We start from the raw sequence: 22797 nt of genomic DNA on the forward strand, positions 1-22797 counted from the left end.
TCAGGCAATATCTGCATATGATTTACTAATTTATTCTTGTGATGTGACACAAGTTCAGGTAGCTAAAACTAGCCAGGTTCACTCAAAGTGATAGACTTTAATTTGGAATACATCCTCTAGATTTTCTTCTCTGCAATGACACAGAAACATTTTACAGTGACAGTGAAGGAGAGATGACAGCACAGCAAAGAACTGAAATATTGTCACAGTAATTTATTTTAATTATTTATTTTAATTGTCACATCATTTATGTGGGGTGATGGTTTACACTGTAAATAGTCACTCCCTTCAGTAAACTGCTGCTTTTTCAAGAGAAGCAAAATAATTCTACTAAACTTAGTACAAATAAATAAATTATAGCTCTTTTTCTTTCTTTGTATTTTTTTTTTCTCTCTAATCACACACATACATTACAAGCACTCATCCTGCACAAACAGGGACTCTTTCCTGCCTTTTCACTGTAACACAGGTAGTGTGACAAGTTTATTTCCTGTTCCTTGGTTCCCAGAGTCTGCAGGAGGGGAGGAGAAGTGCAGGAAGACAGCATCTGAATGAGCTGCTGGTTGGGCTCCTCCAACTCCTTGTGTTGACCAGGAGCCCATAGCACCAAGCTGCACTCTCTGTGACCTGTTAAATGTTTTGAGAGTTGTGATTGAGGATGCTCTTTGGAACTTCAAGCACCAGCATTATGCCTTGTAGGGGTGATTTGGAGTGAAATACCGTGTTTGCCTTGAGCACGCTCTGCAGCACACCTGATCACACTCACCTCTGCTGCTTCTGCTCCAGCACTGGGAAAATAAACTCTCATACACATGTGAAAGAAGCATTTAATTTCTGCCCTAGTGAAACCGTGTGGCAGACTCTCCTGGTGGTGCTGTTAGCCTTCAGCTGCCAAAAATACTATTACAAAAATTCAAAGATATCTAAAAACAATTTCCAAACAAGCAGGATCATATATTATATTTCCATATACCTTTTACAATGCATGAGGATAAGAGTGGCTCCATAATGGCATTATAAATACAGCAAATTAATGGTGGATGCAATGCCAACACCTTGTCATTATGCAAATTGGAATGTCGGCAGAAATGGTTATTCAACAACCCCTTTCAAAGCCACCACAAGTCTAATGCTGCTCATTACATCTAAACTAATTAGCACCACATTAAAAAAAAATTTAATAAGATTTTTCCTTAACCCCTCAACAGAAAGGAGTCCTCATGATAATGGAAAAACATAGGAGCACTTGGCACAGGAGAGCTGGGTTTTTGCTCAGGGCACTGGCAGGCAGAAAAGCAAGGGGAAGTCTGCCCAGAAAGCCAAATGATGATATTTCAGTCACAGACATTTGGAGATGGAGAAACAGATTGTGCTGACATAAGCCTAGCTCAGTTTGCCCAGGCTCTGGTGCAGCCTGTCTCTAGCACAAACACCCCATGTTCTCCCCTGTGGCACAGCTCCCACCACTCCCCTGAGCTGGCATTTAGGCTCTGGATTCCCCAGACCCAGCTGATAGGAAAGGCTCAGCAAGGACATGAACCCTCTTCTTTCTCTATTCAATCAGCTTTGAAGAAGAAGAGGGAAAGCATCAACTCAGAAACATGAGTAATTAAGGGATCTTTCTCCTTTCTTTCCTTCAGCATCCCACTCCCACACCTGGAAGAACAACTTTATCCCACGGATCACAATTTATCCAGCTGCCAGGCACAGCTTTTTGTCCAGCTCTCATCCACATGTCCTTTCTAGGGGATTTGCTGAGTTTTGGGCTCTTTAGCATCTCTCCCAGCTGAGGGGGTGGTGAGGTGCTGCTGGATGGGCAGGGGTCAGACTGGTCTGATCTAGACTGCTGCTTTGAGGCTTTTCCCTCTTTCTTCATTCCTTCAATTCCTGTAGAGGATTTTGTAATAGGACCATTACCACATCCAGTAAGAGGGATGCTCCGAGGGCTCTGAATACACCAGCAGGATCTAATTTCTCTCATTACCCTCTCACCACCTTTGTAATCCTCCTGCTGTCCCCATCCCACACCCCAGCAGGTGCTGAAGCTCTGCCCTGAAGTGGCACAGCTGCAGCACCTTGGCTCAGGCTGCCATGAAAACAGCTGAGCTGGGACAGACCCACCAGGAGCCTCCCCCTGAGCCCCCCAGCTGGTGGCAGGGGAGCTGCATTTCAGTGGGGTCTCCTGCCTGAGCTCTGGTGTTGGTGCTGGGCTTTGTAGCTGACTCTCACCCTGGTCTCTCCTTGCTGACTTGGCTCCAGACCTGCCTTTTATCTTGGTGGACCTTCAGGTAACTGGTGGCTGACTGTTCCTACTGCCAAGGTTGTTTTCTTGTTTGGGGGTGTGTGATGGTGCTCCTGTCAGGAAGGACATTGCCCTGATTTTCACCTTCATCTCCTGGCTCATTCTCCCTGACACCTCCAGTCTCTCCTCTGTTTTTTCTTTCTCACCTGCCTATGGAATAATTCCCTCTGCACCATCAAGTCTTCCTTGGGCACTGCTTGGGGCAGAACTTGATTGCAGATGCAAATTCAAGTGTTACTTTCAGTGAAGAGCAGAATGCTGTTACCGCTTTTGGTTATATTTAAATGCAGCTGTCCCAGAGCATCCCAGAACAGACATATGGACAAATTGCTCTGCAGAAGTTCCCAGAGTAACACCCTTCTCTCTGGCTTTGGGGTCCTGAGGGCTGTTCTAGCTGCTGATGGTATCCATGAGGAAGCTCTCTCCTGACTCCATGAAGTTCAGTGGTGTTTTTCCTGGCAGGTGTCAAGGGAATAAGCAGATCTATCCCTCCCTTGCCCCAGACTGGGACTGTGATCTGCAGAGATCTTTTCCTCTCTGTCTAGTTTCCTACCTGAAGCAGTTTTAGCTTCACGGTGGTTCAATTCCAGTCCCCAGAGGCAAACAGGTGATCGAGCTGTCTCCCACCAGCTCTCCTGCTCTTCAGTTGCTGGTGGCTCGGACTGTCCCCTGAGCCAGGACACGGGACTGTCACCTCTGAGGCTGAGAAGGGACCTGGGCTCCACCTCCTGACCGTGTGCTCCAGCAGGAGAGCTGCTGGGTGCACCACGCTTGCCACTGCCTATTCAAAACCAGTGACTTTGCTGAGGGTGTGAGGCTTTCCAAAAGGCGTGGCTTTACATGGCCATTTCTCATCACTGAAGTACTGCTGTAACATCCTTACCTCTTCTGGTGCACAGCCTACAGACACATTCACATCAGCTCTGAGTAACAGCACTAACCTGGCAAACAGCACTGGATAAGCCCCACAGGCAGCAGCACTCCAGCCAGGCATTTGCAGAATGTGTGACACACCTAAACTGGGTTTGAGCTGGCTGAGCTCCTGAGTTTCAACACCTCTTCCTTCTGGCTAGAGGCTCCTAGTAACACCTTCATCACCCATTTCCACAGCCACTTTAAATGGAACAGGTTTAGTTTTTGTTTTCCACAAAACAAAGTTGGTTTCTTTGATCTTTTTTTCAATAATGCCCACTTTGATTAACTGAAGCCTTTCCCCAAGGTGCAAACTGTTCTGTGTGACACCATCCATTGTCCATGCAAAACTGCTTACAAATCCCATTTGTATGTCTTGCTCACCAATAAAAACTACAAATAAGTATTTTAACTATGATTTCTAGGAACTTTTTTGTGTTAAGTTTTGTAATAGAAACTTGCAGCCATACTCAGGTCGACAAAACCAAGCCTCAAGTGAGTTTAGAGAAAATGGAGTCACAAGGCATCATGCAAAAGATGAGTATGGGCTCCTCACCCAGAAACCTCTGAGGGGATGTGCAGGAGGATGGCTCTCACTCAGAAGCCTGCTCACAAGGTCCATGCCAAGCTCATTTATGTCACTAAATGCTCTGTATTTGAGTGCCAGACCATTCATGGCCTGGTATGGTACATGCTGTGGTCTTTTTTAATTCCAGGCTTTTACTCCTCAGGTAAGAATAACCATGGAGAAGTCTGCTTACAGTTCTTATTTTTCCCACTGGCACAACCCTGGTTAAGAAAGGATGATTTAGAGACTTCAGCTCAGAGTCTCTTCAGCCACACAACATTCAGCATATATTACAACTGTTCACCTTAACACTCCTCAAGGTGTGCAGCTACCTGGAAATCATATACAGCATCCCCAGTAAGCACAAGTACAATTGCAAAGGTGCTGGAGTGAGTTACAAAGACAAGACCACACAGAGAGATTATGAGAATGATACTTGTATTTATTATTTTTCCCCAGAAGTCCTGAGGACAGGAATAGAAAAGTTATAGTAGAAATGTCACAGGGACAGTTGAGCAACATTTGAATTGGTGAGCCCAAGACCTCAAATTTGTAAACTGACACACAAAACGTGTGATGTATCTAAAAAGCAGACTGATCTATTTTGAATTTTTGAACATAAAAGGATTTCTATTTAGTGGAGGTATACTGGATCTTGGAGAGAGATGCCTTCTTAAATTTCTTCTTCCAGCACAGCTACAGATAAACTCAGGAAAAGGAGAAAATTCCCCCAAACCTTCTGAATGATGCCTGCCCAGGTCTAATGAGAATGCTTAAGTGACAACACCCAAGACCTGCTGCATGTATACATGCTGAGTGGCTCTTATAGAGAAATAATTGGATAAATAATTAACATGGGTTAAGGGAAGGGTTTGTCCCACACTGGACCAGGGGAACACAAGGACAGTGCTACAGGGGATGTGCAATCTACACATTTTCCTATGAAGGGTCAATGGTTCACCTTGCCCCAAGGCGAAAAAATGAAGAAAAAGATGCAGAGGAAAAACACCAGAAGAGCTTTAAAACGAGTCACCACTGGCCATCAACCTGTCCCAAAGTCCAGGTACCTCTGTCTGAGCTGGCTGTTTCTGAGCCACCTGCCAGAATTTTTTTTTTTTTTTTTTTTTTTTTTTTTTTTTTTCCCAAGCATGCATGCTTTTAATAAAGGAAGGGGGAAAGCACAGATCATGTGATAGGATCAGGTTTAACTGCCAGATTGGGCAACTGGGTCCAGACAGGAAGTTTTAGCTGATAATTCTAGAACTGATGTGACTGAGTAGCACCATTAGAATCACAGCATGGTTTGGGTTAGGAGGGATCTTAAAGACCACCTCTTTCCAGCCCTTCTGCCAGAGGCAGGGACACCTTCCTTCAGACCAGGCTGCTCACAGTGGAACATAACTGACTAACCACACTTTTCTTCTTTTTCCCCCCTCAGATTTCTGCCATTTCCATTCCAATCTTGGTCTTTGGGATCTTTATCAAAGGGCCACAATGGGAACTCCATGGGGTGAAGTGCATCTATTGTTTGCTGGGGACTTTACTGCTGACATTTCATGGCCCCAGCAAAGGAGGGCTAAGGGTTATTGCACAATATAAATTTCCTATTCTTCTTACAGGGAGAAAACATGTTTTAGAAATGAACACCTTCAACCTGTGCAGGTTCAAGAATCTCTGGAATAGTGGCACAATGACCTTTGTGGCTCTTTGAAGGTTAATCACCAAGTGTCAGATAAGTTTGGACTGTCTAGGAATCCCAGCAGCCAATGATTACTACCACATTCCAACGTGTGAGGTGGTGGAGCTGTTGGGTTTGTGTTTTTTCTATTTTGTGTGTGTGACTTTGTCCATAATATGAAATCAGATCAGTTTAGCAGTTGATTCCACTGACTTGGTGATGAACTTGGTTTGTCCTTATCCACATTTTCACCTGAAATCTTCACTGCCACATTAGCAAGACTGACAATAGAAGTGGCTTTACTTTCCAGTGCAGTCAGTAGATATCGCTTGAAATTCTGCCTCTTTATTGTTTTATTTTCAGTATTTCAGAAGTATATCAACTTGTGTTGAAGAACAAAATATGTTTTCCAAATTAGAGAGCTCTTGCAAGATAAATTATCAAGTCAGCATAAATTGCTTTCCATGCAGTACTTGTGAAAGTCAGAAAGTATTTGGCAGAACTGTAAATTAGCTTTTGTCTGAGGTGGTCAGAAGCTACACTGAGTTGCTAGAATTTTCCCACTTTTTAATTCTTAGAGTCTCTTTACACATGAGGAAACACCTCCAACAGGTGAGTAACTAAGCCTGTGCTATAGAGAATCCATTCTACTTTGTGATGAGTACTTTATTGGAGACTTTTGCAGGTCACTTTGAAATTGATTTTCAAACACAACTCTCCTGATTCTCTGGATTTTCTTTACCCATAAAGCTGTATGAAATGTTGCAAGAGCACAACTGGTCACTGTTTCATTCTCTCTCCTTAAGCTTGACCATAGCCAGCAAACAAGTTTGGGAGATTTGTTTAAGTACCCAGGCAAGAACTACAACCCACAGTGGATCCAGCTGCACATTAACTCTCTGGAGTTAGAAGATTCCAGATGCTTGTGTTATATCTGGGTCATTATATACACTCCGGGGCTTTAGCCTGATGTAATTTTATCTGTTCCAAGTCAGGCAGTTCACTTGTGCCACTTGAGTGATTTTCTTAAACTTCTTCTTTTCACCTCATACTGGAGCTTTTTGGACTGCAGTTCAACTGGAGCATGTTCTGTGTACATGTGCAGACTTCCACAATGTGCTGCCCAGGAGCAGCTCTGAGAGATACTGGGATACCATCTTGGGAAGAAGCAGGCCAGGATGATCTTTGCCATTTCAGCTTTTCCATCTGTGCCACAGCTACCAAGACTAACATAGCCCCTGGAATTCAGTTTGCAGAAATCAAACTCTACTCCATTTATCATCTGAAGGCACCAGCTGATTTGGATTTCTTTACTGTGCACCAAGGTGTTTGTAGAGCTGCTGCAGGAGCTGCTGTGCTGCTTGGTGTGGGCTCAGTTTGTACAGCAGTAGGCTGAGAAAATGCTCTGTGCATTGGCATTCCTACCAGCAATCAAATTGCTTTTAAAGTATCTTTTTCCCTGAAGGCCTGAAAGTGGAAAATTAAACACATGTACTGTCAAAGGAAGTACAAATTACATGAGTTCCTTAGGAAGGAAAAGAACCAAGCCCCAAAACCTGAACAGTTTACCCAAATTATGTACAAGTCATAAAACATCTCTATTTCATGCGTATTTCAAATAGTTATCAACTTTTTAAATGCATTCAATTCCACACCATCACATCTTTTCCAAAATTAATATTCATTATCAAATAAATTAAACTTGGAAACAATTTAAAAATGACACCTGTAAAAATGTGCCCAGCAAAGTATTGTAGTGTAAATACAAATATCTTTGATTCAGGGTTTTGCAGTTGCACTCCTGTAATAAAGAAGGGCAGAGGTGATTAAGATTTTAATTCAGTGCATAGTTAAACTGGTTGGCAAACTTCTCGTGCTTCCTTTGGTCCACCCGGTTCATGGCTTTCATGACCCGTTTCATGGCCCCTCTGAAAGAGAAACAAAACAATAATAATGGTTCTGTTGAGTCTACTCAATCTCAGAGAACATTTATGAATGTTGGGGATTTGATTAATCACTACCAGGCTTCTGAGCGTGGCATTGATGAGGTTGAACAAATTTGTCTTGTTAACTAAATTAGCTGCAGCAATATAAATAGTTTAATTCAGCAATGATTTTATTAACAGGAGTAAACAAATTCAAGTCTTTCAGTTTAATGGCTCTGTGTTCCACCCTCCCAGTGTTACTTCTTAGAGCCACACGGAGCAAGTTTGATTTTCAAAAGCACATAAGTGCTCTCAGGGAAAAAAACCCTAAAAGTATCTAACAAGATCTTAAAGAATTAATACTCAGAAACCCTTATGAAATCAAACCCACAATCCAGAACGTTTTTGTGAGGGAAGGGTTGGCTGTTCAGTTAATGTGAACTTCCACAGGTTACTCTAACTCTGTTTCATCAGATGTGGGCTCAGTTGGACTCTTTTGCTCACTCCAGCAGCATCCCCATTCCTGAGCAGCAGCTTTTAATCCACAAGAACAACTCTAGTGTAGGAAGACACCAGAGGTTATTGTGTATCTCTCCAGGACAGGCTTCTGCTGCAGCAGTGCTCAGAGTTCAGCCCAGGCAGGACAGTATGGCAAACACCTCACTCACACATCACCTGCAAACGGGATCCCTGCTGCCTCGGGATGGGCAAGCACCTGAGCCCTCTGCCTCTCCCGCCGTGCTTGGAGAAGGCTCTGGAACATCCTTCAGGTTCAAAAAGGAAGTGAGGGAATGAACTTCAGAGCTGTTAAGCTTTCTGGTGCTCACTAATCCACTGGCTGCCATTGCTTCCTCCCAGTAAAGATGTGCCCAGAGCTTTCTCTAGGGAGGGACTGCAATGCTTCTGAGCTGAGTAATTCAGACACCTGCACTTTTTTCCCTTCCACAAACTTTTGAGTGTAGATTACACAGCTAAGATTTTGAGGGTGAGGAAAATGATGAACAGGAGTAGGAGATTGTCACAAAAGGCAGAGACAGAGCAGGTGTTGCATCATCCTGCAGGTGGTAAGGCAGAGGAATGGGTTCACAAATCCAGAAGTGTAAGAAGCAGCAGAAGCAGTCAGGAAAATGTGAACATCTGCCCCCTCAGAAACTTAAAGCAGCTGTTGTGCAGAGATGAGGGCACCATGCCTCAGGAATTTTGTTCCTCCCTGGATTCTGAAGTTCCAGTTTTTCCTGGTTACCTCAGATGCCTCTGGAACAGAAGCTCAGCTGTCTGAGGGTGATGTTTGCAGGTGTTCTCAGCTGTCACCCTGCCTGTGAAGGCTGTTATCTCCTCACACATCTCCAGGTAAACACCTGGCTGCTCTGCTGATGTGTGAGGTAGAGCAGCTACAGGCTTGGTTTCAGGGACTGTCCCATCCAAAAGCAGGGCACTGACTGATGTCTCCTTTGATTTCTACAAATTTGGCAACTTCCATCACACAAGTAGATAGATTCAAGGCCTGTGCTGTTAAGACTCTAAGTTGTCACAATCTGCATTTATCACTTCTGAGGATGTTCCCAGCTGTGCAGGAAAATGCAGCTAAGACATGCACCTGGGCCTCTTTCAGGATCAGCCCTTGCACACTATTCCAGCTCTGCTTCCAGGGTTATCTCCAATAAAGAAGCTGACTTCTGGTTTGGTAACTGTTCTCTGTAATGGCTTCATTTCCAAAGCCATTTTGAAACATCTGAAAGAGGTTTCTTCTTAATAACACTCTAAATGGTGGGATTAAAGATTTTCTCAGCAGCAACTGCAATGAAAACCAACACTGAAAAAGCACCCTGGAAGAGGTATACTTTTAACAAAAGTCTGCTAATAAAGTTACCAGAGTAAGGAAAATGTGGTCATGGTTTTGCACTTCAAATATTACCTAATTGGTAGGAGAAAAGTGAGCCTTTAGCAGTGCAGAGTGGCCTTGCCACTTTCATGTCATGTAGGTTTTACATTAGCACCAGTGGATTGTGTGATACTGTAAATGAAATGAGATCCCACTTTGATGATCTGTGTGCAATTTCACTTAGCTTTACTGGCAGACTAGAGCCTGGGTTTATCACCTATACATTTCAAGTAATTTGGGGTTGTTATAAGGAGCCAAGGTTATCATCTTGTTTAGTGCTGCAAAGCATGAAACCCATTAAAAACTTGACAGGTTTGATTCCCTATGCCTGGCACTAACACACACTCAAAATCATTAGCACAAACCACAGTAAACCATGATATGAAATTCCAATCACTAGAACTGTATGTCTCTGAGTTCTAACTAAGACCAGGTGACATGAAAAATTCACATAAAATGTGCTATTTCCATAACCAAAAATAATGTGGATTTGGCTCTGTTATTATAACCAGTATATCAGAGAAGGGAAAATTTAGTTTAAACAAATATTGTGTCCTGGATGCTGTTCAACTCATCCAGTATGCTTAGAGAATAACCCACCATTAATGATTTTACAATAATAATTTTTCTTTTTTGATTTGACAACTTTACCTTACTTTGACTACATTTTTGACATGTGAAACTCTTTAAACAGCTGCAGCTGCTTCCAATTTGATAAAGACCAGAGCATGTTTAGGCAAATTTATGTTGTAGCCACATCTAAGCAAGAACAGGCACCAAAAATAGTGTTAATAGTGGACAGATGGAGTTACTGTATGTTTTAAAGCACATTTGGGAGTGGTTGGCAGGTTCCCACATCCACCTGAGATGCTGTGCCTGACTAATAAATGATCATCCAGAGAAGCCAATCCAGAAATTAAAGTTTTAAAAAAATTGAGACATGATGACAAATATCTTTCATAGGGAAATTTTGCAAATTACTTAAAAATCACTCTCAAAGAAAAAATAACCTTGGTTGTCAACACCTGCTATTTTTTACCCTCCAGACATATGGAAGATATTCTTGCTTGCAGTTAGCCAAAGAAGCTGTTTAGTAAGTGCATGTTAATGTAGAAACAGAGAGTACTGTTGAATCAAACAGAAATAGGAATTAACAGGGTGTAGAGAAGGCAGTATCTTACTTATTGAAGACTTTCTTCTCAAGCCGGGAACGAGAAGTGTTAGCCTGTTGCTTCAGGTCTGTCAGATTTGGATATTTTTGCTTCTTCCCTTTCTTTTTCTGTCCTTTTCCATTACTTTTAGAAGAACCAAGATCCAGTCCTGTAGCAGCTTCAACCTCTCTCATGAATTCTGGATCTCGCCACTCTGTTCAAAAGACAAAAAATGAACTTTGAAACCCCAAACCCAGGGAGGATTTGCAGCCCCCTAAGGAAGAGGTTCCTGTCACCAATGGGTGAGGGCAGAACCACAGTGATCTAAAGGATCTAAAGGGAGGTAAAGCAGTTTCCCAAAATGACAGAAGTGGATGAAGAAGCCCTGCCAGTAGGTATTAGTAGCTGCTATGGACAAAACTGTTCTGTAGGAACACCTAAGTCAAGGTTTTTCAGTGGCACAGTAGCAAAGTTCCAAGGAAACTATTCCATGTAGGAGAGTTGAATAAACACAGTGGTTATTATTTAGAAATGAAAATGCCAACAATATAGCTGAGGAACTTATCTGCAGAAATAAATTCTGCATAAGCTTGAAAATAAACATTAAAAAATGGAATGTATCAACTTTTTAGCAGAGTAGGTCTGGCAACATTGTGATTTCTTTTCATCAATAACACTTATTTTAAAACACGAACTGGTATCTGACATCTACATAAAATTCTTGAGTAGGACAACATGATCCTGCTGCCACAACACCCATTTTGCATCTGAAGAAGATACTACTTTCTAAGCATCCCACATTGCCTCAGATTAATTATCTAAATCAAGTTTCTTCTCTTGACACAATTTATCTAAACAAAACCTTGTTTTACGTTTTTTCAAAACCTTAATGCTTCAGAAGCTAGCCATACACTGTAAGTGGATTCTGATCCTAGATGCCACCAGAGGAAAAAGCATGAACAATTTAGACTGTGGACTGTTTGAGGAAGCCACAGTTTTTCACTTTCAGTGTAGTCCTGTGTATCAAAACATGGTAGCACAAAGTATAAAGTAAAAATGTGGCTGGAGGATGGACATCTGCCAAGGAGAAATGTAGAAAAAATTCATTTCATTGTAAAGACTTTGAGCATTTAGGTTGGAAAAAATTGTAGGAAGTACTACTTCAAAAAGAACATGGTCCACACTCCGCAGAAATGCCAGAAGTCTGCATTTTAACAACAGTAATTGCCACTCATTTGTCATAGTTTTCCTTATGTCAGTCAGCCTTTCTTGCCTGCAGAAATTGTAACACCGAAGGTCTACTCCTCTTACATAACAACTGTGTAAATATAGAGACATAAACAGTCCTAAAGGACTCTACAACTTCATTTATACACCAAGATGGTCACTGAGTGTGACAAACGCTGCTAACAACATTTCGGGAAGGTCAGAGGCAATGTCCTCACTTAAGAACACGGTGTTAAGGAATAGCAGAGCAATTTTCCAAGGAAAGGTTAGATCTAAACTACCATCATACATGAAAGCAAGGACTGATTAAAATCCAACACACCAAAAAGCATGAGGAAAGCCAAGCTGTTCAAGAGTTGCACAGGAGAGTTACAAAGGGAGAAAATAGAACACATATACTTGATAGATCATAAGACCTCACTGACTTTTTTTTTTTTTTTTTTTGAAGTGAGGGAATACAGAACAGCACAATTCAGATACAGGAACGATTAATCCAAGATTAAGGAAAACTGTCTAAACAGTTTATCTCCCAGTAATAAGAAGGCGTCACAGTTTAGGAACCCCGTGAATGGAGCAATTGTTTAAACACAACGAAAAAATGCCGGCATCCAGTAGAGATGAAATGAGCATTTGAGTAAAATGAAGGAGCAATTTAAAAGCTTTTGAGAAAAATCAATAGAATGCCAGGGAAGAGCAGGCTTTTTGAGCATTGATGGGCCCCTAAAGCTCTTCATACATTGTTACTGAGTTTAGCAGCAGGGAAAAGAAAATTACACAGTTTGCAAGGGTAGGCGGGAATCAATACTGTAGTTAGTAAAGAGATGCTATTTCACATCTGAGTGGCCAGCGGCCTGCCTTCACCAGCCTGTCCTGATACCTGTTTGTTAACAAGTCACTAAGGGCTGAAAAACCAGATACTCTTCAGGGTTGACACAAAAAATAGGCACTTAATTTGCTCCTGTGTGTGAACTATGGGAAAAGGATGAACGCTGCAGATTAGCGGGTCAGCGTAATCCCAACTGATTCACGGTTCCAGGACTGAAGAGCCCAAAGCACCTTTCTGTGGACATTAGCTAGAGTTTAAAATATTGTACTAAGATAATAAACGATCCATAATAACAACAACAGTGTTGTCACAACACAGTCATTAGCACACAAACCATATGACTTCTAACTGTTTCCCCTCTAAATCACACAAAGATAGAAATAAATCTACCATCCAGTAGGAAGGAGATGCACGAAGAATTTTGGTGCAATTTAACCATACAACTGATCCCCAAATTTAAGTGTTTTTTTCAGATTTTTCAAACTTCTCTCATTAATGATGTTGTCAATCAAACAGCTCCTGACTGTCCAGCAGGCTCCCAGTTGTGTAATTCCCATAGCAGCACTGCTCAGAATTGCTTCAAGACCTTTATAATAAAAAAAACTCAAAACCAAATATCACTGAAAACTAACCAAACACACCCCTCCAAACCACAAGCCTCAAAAGAAGCAAAAAAGAAATTAAAAAGTTATGAAAATACTCTAAAGTAAATATAAAAATAGCAAGGCAGAGCAAAGACGAAAGTGGATCGAAGTATTTAGTGACATCTGGTATATGTATGGCTTTAGAAACATGGAGGATTTTGTCCAAATTAAGTGGCACAGCTTGTGCAGCATGTCCCCAGCCAGATGGGATGGACCTTTGTGTGACATTTCAGCTTAACAACCACACTCAATAACACAAGGAGCAATGCCAACACTGGTTTGGGACTAACAGACACATCCTTGTGGACCAGAGGTGAGAAGCCTCTAACAACACCGAGCTGACACTGTAATAAAAATAAATACTATGTCTAGCCTCAAGCAATGGCAATTTCACAGGGAAAAAAAAAATCAATATTTTTCAGTCCAAGTGATTTTTATACCAGAATATTAGTTTCCAGTTTGAGATTTCAACAACACCTATCAGTTTAATTTGCTAGTTTTAGTTTGTCATAACTAAGCTGGGAACTTTCCTTTTTAACACATCCACACTCCTATCCTGGTTTCCCTGTGACAGTCCAACAGTGTCTGCTGGCTGGATGCCAGTTTAGACCACTTACTCCACCTGGACAAGGATGGAAACTACCTGCAAATGTAGCACTTTGACACCTGCAAATACCAGAAGGTGTTCAGTAATTGCTGCACTGCTGTGCTGCTGTAATCACCAAGCACAGTCACTGAAAGATGGTCAAACAAGTATTAAAGGACACTGGGTGGGTCAATTCTATGTTTAAATGCACACTCACTTCACACAGACCTTTCTGAATACAGATTGCTGTTTTGAATACAGGTAACTGTTCCTCAGGCTCTCAAGAGGTTTCATTAAAGGTTCAGTAGCTTTATTAATAATATGCATAACTGTCAAACACCAAGTCAGTCAAACCTGAAGAGAGAACTCCTGCAAGGGAGTACAGTACAGGTTATCAAAATGCTAATGCCTATGGCTAAGTTTAGAATGCAGAATACTCACCTACAATAAATAGCTCAAACCAGAGAAAACTAAGACCTGCTGAAGGAAGCTAGGTTAAAGAAAAGCTGTCCCCTCCAATTATACACTGTGTCTTTGCTGGATAGATCCCTCTCTCTCATCTTTGCAGTCCATCAACTGCCAGTAGCTTCCTGGTTGTAGTCCACCTGTCCATCACTAATAGGGTTTAGCTGCACTACTGCAAGAAAGCCTTTTATTCCCCTTGGAAGTCTTCCTGCCTGTGTACTTATTGCCGCATTTCTCACCTACCAGTCCAGACCTGAACCTTGGCTAAAAATGCCCAAATTATCTTGGGGAAGAAGGAGTCCTCCCCTCCACACCTGAAGGCTGCAGCCAGGATGCAAGGAGAAGGCCAATAGTTTTGTTGCCCATTCCCACTTGTCTAAAAACAAAAATCCAGCATGCCCTCCCAAAACTGGTGGTAACACAGTGATCCTAATAATATTATCATTGTATTGCATAAATCACAACTGTCAGGGACCAGTAAGATTAGATATCTTTGCAGAAGCACAGGAACAATTAGTGCAAAGCACTTCCCAGGGAACAGGTCCAACCATCCTTGATAAACATGTTCCTTAAGACAAAGGCTGTAACTGATCTGTCTGAGCAGTGTTGGGAACATTACAAAAGCCACTGGAAATAAAGCACAAACACAATGTTAACATTATTCTGTCTACACATGTATCCATATTTATCACATCAGCAAGAATCACTGCAAATGAGCTGTAATTTAAAATCAATAGGAATGCAAATGGGAGAATGTGCTTAGGAGCAAAACAGGTAACAGGTATTTCCCACTTCTGCCTAGTATTTATTTTTTTTTTTTCAAGATGCTATGCAGACACAGACCTGGCTGGGCTGCTTGCTTCTCAAACTTCATCTTTTCTTCTCTGGCTCTGTCCTCTGCATTTACAGGAATCCCAGAGTCATCCCGAGGAATTATCTTTCCATGGAAAGGGCACTTGAGAAAGAAAGAGGGGGAAAGAAAAAAATCGCACAGTTTCTGAATGAAAAGAAAATGTTTAATTTTATTCAACACAGCTTAAAGCTGGAAACTGGAATTGAGCAACAAAACTACATTTGACTCCCAGCCCTCTTCAGAAAGCATCAGAATCCTGTAAACATCCTGTGTTTAATATATTCAGAATGTCAAAGAAATAACCTCTTTTTGAAACAAATATCCAATTTCAAGAGACCAGGTAGCACATCCTGTCAAGGCTGGAACTAGGGCACCAATGCAGTACCATGTATTGTTGTTTATGCTGTATCCCTGTCCTGTAACAATCCCTTTAGAAGTACTGAAGTGCATTCAGATCCTTCAACCTCAGACAATATAGGAAGAACAGAGATAATAGAACCAAGTATTTAGGCAAAATAGTTCTGCTCAACAGTGCTTATAATTTGAGGCTGTGTAGAGTTTAGCTTTCAGAAAACTTAATTTGTAAATAAAATTTCTTTGCCCCTCAAACATGTAAGTTTCTTGAATACAAGTAAACATTGTAAGTTTCTAGAAACAGTTAACATCAAATATGCCTCTGAGGAAAATTTTTCAGCAAAGAACTATCTCTGCCTTACTGCCAGGTACTCACACATCACAGTAATGAATAAAATCCAGATAGCCTACAATGAATGCCAAAAAAATTGAGAGTTCTTTAAATGTTTACATCTTTACCAAAAGGATGTTTCCCTTACAAAGCACATATTAACAATGAACTTCTCCAACACGATGCTCTTCCTCTCCCCTGAGCTGTACTTGCAATGTGAAATAAATTTTTATGGATGTTTTAAGGAGATTTTCTCCATACAGTGCAGATTTTGGAAGTGATGTAACTTGGTGCCTACCTTAATCCGATCTTGTCTTTCACACAGACTTCCATCAGGCATGGGTGCTCGACATTTGTGTTTCACTGGCTCAAACTTGCCAGCAAATGTTATATACCTGGTTTTTAACATTTCTGTAATTTCTTTATTTTCCACCTCTTCCTCTACTTCACTGGGTGCCCAAAATCGATGCTCAGAGGTAAATCTGTAAAAACAACAAATGAAAATAGTTCACACACAAAATGGTAAGAGACACATAAAGGTGCCATTATCAACCTGTGCTAAACTCACATGCGAAAGGAAGAGAATTTCTAGTGAATTAAAAATAGGAATCTACCAGTCTTTCTTAGGGCTCCTGTATTATGAAGATATTTTTAAAATACCACAAAGCTTGTAAAGTATTGATTTCCTGTTTAACCTGCTAAGCTATTACACGTCTTAGCTTTAGTTCATGATCTGACATCCAGAGTCAGTTATCCAGTTTCCAGATTCAGTGAAAACTTTGTAATTCTGTACTTAACATTCTTCATAACAAAATACTTCTATGATTAAGCACAGATCAAGGAGGAAACAGTTTGATCTTAATGTGTCTGATCTCATTCCTGATAGCTGGACTCTGCAGCAGCAGAGAAGCAGAAGCTGGAATCAGAGGATGTTGCAATAAACTGAGACCATGGGAAAGAGCAAACAATCAGCTGAGCCTTATATAGATTCTTTCTTCCAGGTTCTCCTACACAGTGTCTGTAGACAGTGTCTACAAATCTGAGAAATTAGCAGATGTTCCTCTAGGAAATTAAGCTAATCCATTGAAAAGCTATTTTAAAATTGGAGACCTTACCTACATTTACAGACAGACAGGCAAAGATTTTCTCAACAGCATTCATATAATTTCATATTAATATTCACATTATTTCCACCCTAAGCTGCCAACAGTCTGTAGAGAAAAACAGGCAATCCCAGGGAGCAATTACCTGACTCATTTTAAATACTAATCTTAGGAGGCAATGACTGTCCCCTCTGCTGGTAAATGTTTCTTCTCTTAATCATGAAAAGAAATTAGGGTAACCAGCTTAAGCTTAGGTATCTGATTTTAAGATATCTGAAGTTAACAACAACAATCCCACCCCAAATTTAAGAAAATATGAAGTTAAAGAGGAAAAAAATACAGCTAAACTAAGGGAAAAAAATTGCAGCCTGCATGTCTGCTGCTCACAACAAGCAAGATGAAGATACCTAGATGACAGATGTCTTGATAGGGACATGAAATTCCTAAAGGAAGCTTACAATCCCTTTCTTCCACATAGTTCTTCAACCCAGTCAGTTCCAGAGTTATTTGAGAGGATTTTCTCTATCCATATCCAGTTCCTCTCACTCACTAATATCCTTGGATGTCATTCCTGCTTTGCTTTCTGTGGACTGCAGAGCTACATATACATGAAGAACACTGGCTTCACTCATCACACCAGTCACAATCTGGCAAAACACATAAGCCAATACTTGAAAGAATTACTTTAAAGGATCTGAAAAGTTTTGATTAATTTTATCTGACCAAGTTTTCAGTAGATGACAAAGGAAAAAAAAAGTAGAGGAAAATATCTGACCATAGCAACTGATGACATATACAGCTGCTGGTTTTAATGCAATAGATGGGCATTTAAACTATGTGAAGAGGTTAAAATTAGGTTAAAAAGGGTTTAAGGAAACTCTGAAACATCTCTGTGATCTGCCAACATCAGAAAAATGTTCAACAAAATTCCTGTTAAACAGATTGATTCTATCTGTAATTTCTCGATCAAATACACCTCACTAGTGCCAGAGAAATGCTAACCTGCCATAAAGTACAAATAACTTCTTCTGGTAACTTAGGGGATAAAGGCCAAAGAGTTCCAGTGGAGGCTAGTTCAACCATAAACACAGTAATGTATTTCCACAGTTTTTGGTTAAACAAAGTATTTTTAGTTACACACTTCTGCAAAATGTAGCAAAAAAACCCCAAAAGCCCTGAGAGTCCTTCTAAAAAATCAATATTGCTTCAGCCCAGTGTTTGAACAGTACAGTATTTTAACCTTAGAAATTATGTGGCAAGATTGTACAATAGAGAGTAAATAAAATAATGACATCAATTTCTTATTTGCTTATTTTAATGCAATGCTGAAAGCAAAACTGAGTGGCAGCTCTGTGTCACTAACATTGCAGCCACACAGAGGGGAAAGCATTCCTAAAAAAGGCACTATACAGGATTTTCACATGCATGACAATCTTACAGAATCTCTTAGTACAATTCTAGTGTCCTTTGGTGGTCTGAACTCCCCTCCCCCTTCCAGTTATCAAATTACAGTTACAAGAGAATGAAGAAGCATTTAACAGTTGTGCATGTCAACCCTTCCAGATAAGAAATAGTCCTATTTAATAATTCCTCTGTCTCCCTTCCCCTAAATATGCACCCAAAAAATGTCAAGAATATTAAAATTATGTTTCGCCCTATGTATCACTGACCAGTATTTGGGAGCTGAACTTAAAATAGCCTGATTCCTACAAATATATTAATACATATTACTGTTTATTACAAGCATATAACTTATCTGCTCCCAACACAACTTAGAAACAGGTGAGAGAACAAAGCAGTGGTAGTTCCCAAAGTTTTCTGATTTCTTGTTGTAAGTTAAGCAACCTTAAAAACCAGAAGATGCTTGCTTGAAAAAATGATGCATGTGACAAGTAAAACCTGCTTATAAGATGGATCAGAAGAGGAACAGATAATCAACTAAAAGATGAAAAAGTTCAACGCCTAACTCACATTTAGAGTGCTCCTAATCCAGATAAATAACAGAGGCTTTAATGGCAATGGCACAACAATAAATGAGGAGGAGGAGGAATAAAATACAAGTAATGGTTAACTGAAATCTAAGAGAAAGCTCTTGGAGAACTGATGCACTCTTTCAATGAATTTACATCATCTTAATTTCTAATCTGACAGAAAGCTTATAAAAACATTGTATAAATATAAATTCTAACCCCAGATGCTTACAGAGATCCTGAAGCAAGTGCAAAAATGGGCTAATTCAAACATCCTAGTCACAGTCAGTGCTGCACCAGCTATTTCACTCTGCTCCTAAGAGTAAGCAGATTTAATTCAAGGAGGAAAGTAGATGAGTCTGGAAGGTTCATGCTATCCAAAATAAGTCTGTTAAGCTGACACAGCAGACTCTACACAATTCAACACTGCAGCATTCACTACCTTCTGCTCCCCCCACAAAAGAAAACCCAACAAAACTTTTTTAGAAAATCTTCCTGGTGGCTACATTCTCACTGTTAAAATCTTAATTGTAAATGCTGTGATTAAGTAAGTGCACTGCTAAATGAGACAGAAAGACTATTCCCCTTCAGATTTTAAAAATTCAAATTCCATACACATCCCATATGTGTTGTCTATTTTTCAGTTTGCTTTTTTCCCCTAAGAATCTTACAGAGCCAGTATGGGTGCATACAGAAACGCTGAAGGAGTTGACGGATAACTACTTTAATTTTTCAGTAAGTCTGTTTTATGCCTGGGGTCAATGGTATTGTGTGTGCAGAGTTACTTAAATTATCTTTAGTTAGATTGGCACATCTGTAGTTATAGACTATATGGTTCAGAAGTGTGCCCTCTATTTTACTGGGAAGCATAAAAATAAAACAGTACAGCACGAGGCAGACAGGCAGTGAAATATGCTTCTGATTTCACTTATGACTTGAATAACTCATTTGCAATGTAAAATAAGGGCTTACTACCTTTTTGGCATTATCACAGACAAATGCTTCCTAAAGCCCTGCTGAAAATATTTTCATAGGCTTTGAAGAGCCTATACCACATGAGATGGAATCCGAAGCCTTGAGTGACTGTGGTAAAGCCCTTTTATGCATCAAATTGCACCAGTTTTCAGTAATTTAACAGATATTCAGCATTTCACAAAATCAGGTGAGGTGCAGGAGTAAAAATTTCCTCTTGTTCCTTTCTGCCAACACTGTTTTAGCACTGTGATTACAGGCTAGGGTTTTTTATTTGTTTTGGTAAGAAAACAAACTAAGTTAAAGTAATACTGCTAAGAATATAACAGCTTAATTTGCAACCCAGCCAGTCAGTGATTTTTGCCTTTTTCAAGGCAGGTATGGTACACACTGATAGCAAAGTTCTGGTGGACTTAAACAAAATTTATACATAGAGGGAGGACTTTGCAATCCAACTTTCATTTAAAAATAGTAAAAAGGATTTTTAAAAACTGACTGCTAGAAATACATTCTGATGTGTACCTACCACCTCTTCTCCACAGCAGTGCTAAAGCTTTCCCTAAGTCAGCAGTGCTTCGTGAAACACAAAACCTCCCAGACAGCAATGGAAAGTGAAAGATCCAAATCCAAATCCTGTAAGTGCCACCTTTCTCTTGTGTGACTGAATAAGCCTATCAGTTTCCTCAGTTACCACTCTGTGAAGTCAGGAAAAACACTTCCCCAGCCTTTCTCCTACCTTGCCTGCTACTTATTTAGATCTTAAAGTCTCCAGCTCAGGGAATGTCTATCACACACTTGGCAGAGCCCTTTGCATAACGAGGTACCAGCTTAAATTGGAGTAACTGATGCCACGCTGCAAACATAAAAAGAGCAGAAAAAAAAAAGTGCTTTGAAGCATCAAAGGATATTTAATTAGTATCACATCTTCTCAAAACAAATAACATTTAAAGATAGAATTTCTGACTTTGTTTATGGGTCCTACAACACAAGGTAAAGAAGTAATTATCAAAAGAAATAGCAGTCAGCCCACTGCATGACCTCTGAGTACAAGTAAATCTATTTATTTGTTTAATTTGTCTTAAAAGAAAAAGAGCATTACTTGAGAATCTTCCCAGCACTTGGCTGATCCTCTCCCCAGTAGTGAAGATCTAATCCAAAAGGCATGAGGGGAGCTTTAGCTCTTTCTTCCAGTTTTCTTCTTTTACTCTCAGGATCTTCCAATTCTGCTGTTTCAGAAGTTGCAGATTCACTGGAGAAAATTGATGAGAAGTCAATACAGAACACCAATGACCACAACAACTTTTTCTTTTTTTTCTGTTTTCATTAGATTTTTTTAGACCAACACTAATATTACCTTACATGTACAATTACAACTATTTTTCAAGGAAGACATTATGACACAACACCACACACTCTGCAGCTCACTGCATGTTCAGCTAGTGCTGGCTAACACATATCACACTGTTGGGGCAGAAGCCCAGAGATCTGATGGGGGCAGCAGTGAATCATGCATACTGCACTCCCACAGGAGCCACAGATGTTGCACTGGAAATCTCAGATTAATTCCAGTTTGCTAGGTTTTGGGGGCTTTCCTGGCCCATACAGTAGAGTCTTTCCAGGAACATGCCACTAAGCAGATGATGCCAGCCTTATCCTCAAATCATTGTCAAATGCTAGGCAAGGCTGGAGTTTCACCAAACTTTGAGCAGGACTGATAACAAATATGTCTTTGGAAGCAATACAACATCTCCAGGCAGCACTGACAGCATAAGTCACTGGGAACAAAGAGATGTTGAAACTAATTGCTAACTGAACATTAGGATATACTCTGTTCAGCTGCAAACAAAATTCACCCAAATAAATGGGCTGGGGGGTGTTGTTAGCAAAGAAGGGAAGAGTGTATTTTCATAAAGGCCACTTACACCACATAAGATTTATATTAACTGAGCAGTAAAAGGTTCTCTAAGATCCTGGTGCAATCACCAACAAAATCCCAAACATTAAGCAACGGATGTAACTTCAAAACGAGATCAAGTCAGCCTTGTCAGCTTGCCTGGTTCACGAATGCTTTTCTGTGCACTGTCATGATTAAAAAACACAAGAGCAAGAGGTTTGTACAAGAATTAAAACAAAGATGACCTGGCACGAGGAGATGGTAGCTTTGGTAGTTTGTCTCTGAGAAGTTTCAGGGTGGCAGCTGCACAGGTTGGATCGAGTTCATCCTCGTTCCCTTTGAGCGGAGCGCGGGAGCTCAGCGGAGTTGCTCCTGTCGATGCCTTTGCCACCGGGGCTTTTGGAGGTGACTGGGGTTCAAGCCCTGCAAAAAAACCTTGATGTTTAGGAGTGATTTCCTTCTCCCACCCTCACAGTCCACCCAAACAGCTCAGGTGACATCCTCCTGCTTTCAGTTTGCATTAGACATCAATCCCCACTGAGAGCTAAACAGAATTATTTAGAGCACATTTGTTTTTCACAGGTACTAAACCACACAATTTGCCAGAAGAAAATATCTAAGTGCTGGCAGAAGAAGGAAGTACACCCAGAAAGTCTGTCCAAGAGACAGGAAATGCCTGAGCTACACCTGAGGAACGAGCCTTCTGCTAGGCAGTACCAGGCACTGATGTTCAGCACCAGCAGCTCAGTGGTGAGGTAACTTCAATTAGTTTATACAGCCAAATTAGAGACTCAGCATGGGCTGTAAGGATGCAATCAGACAGGCTCAGCTGTTAGACAGCACCTGCCTCCACTTGCTGAGCTGGAGGAGCAACTCTATTAGCCAGTAGTAGCTACAAGAACTTTTCAGCCAATGACAGCTACAATTGGAAAGACCACTCACACCAATGTGACTTCCTTTTAGGAAATAATTTACTGAAATGCAAGGTCTCATCCCTCAAAAAAATCCTTAAATTTTATACAAGAAGTCATAGTTTCACAAACCTAAAATTTTCAGCAAATTATCTGAGCCTTCTTATGAAAAGTAACTAAAATTTATCTAACATGTTTTGGCCATTATTTAATTGTAACTTTTAATCTTTTGCCCAGTTCTAA

At 40.6% G+C, this 22797-nt stretch overlaps 1 protein-coding gene across 2 annotated transcripts in view; it reads right to left on the minus strand.

Moving 5' to 3' along the window:
* Positions 1-4209: 4209 nt before the first annotated feature.
* UVSSA (UV stimulated scaffold protein A) overlaps positions 4210-22797 on the minus strand; it is a 47508-nt gene continuing 28920 nt past the window's right edge. For both annotated transcript variants that reach the window (XM_041402812.1, XM_041402813.1), the window contains exons 8-13: positions 21889-22066; positions 20849-20998; positions 16003-16186; positions 15010-15121; positions 10449-10632; positions 4210-7388 (exon numbers count right to left, since the gene is read on the minus strand). In XM_041402812.1, the coding sequence (XP_041258746.1) occupies positions 7295-7388; positions 10449-10632; positions 15010-15121; positions 16003-16186; positions 20849-20998; positions 21889-22066 (902 nt within the window). In that variant the 3' untranslated portion in view covers positions 4210-7294. The remainder of the gene's footprint in view (positions 7389-10448; positions 10633-15009; positions 15122-16002; positions 16187-20848; positions 20999-21888; positions 22067-22797) is intronic.

The sequence above is a fragment of the Onychostruthus taczanowskii genome, unplaced genomic scaffold, assembly GCF_017590055.1.
Source record: "Onychostruthus taczanowskii isolate IOZ18803 unplaced genomic scaffold, ASM1759005v1 scaffold2, whole genome shotgun sequence".
NCBI classification, from domain to species: domain Eukaryota; kingdom Metazoa; phylum Chordata; class Aves; order Passeriformes; family Passeridae; genus Onychostruthus; species Onychostruthus taczanowskii.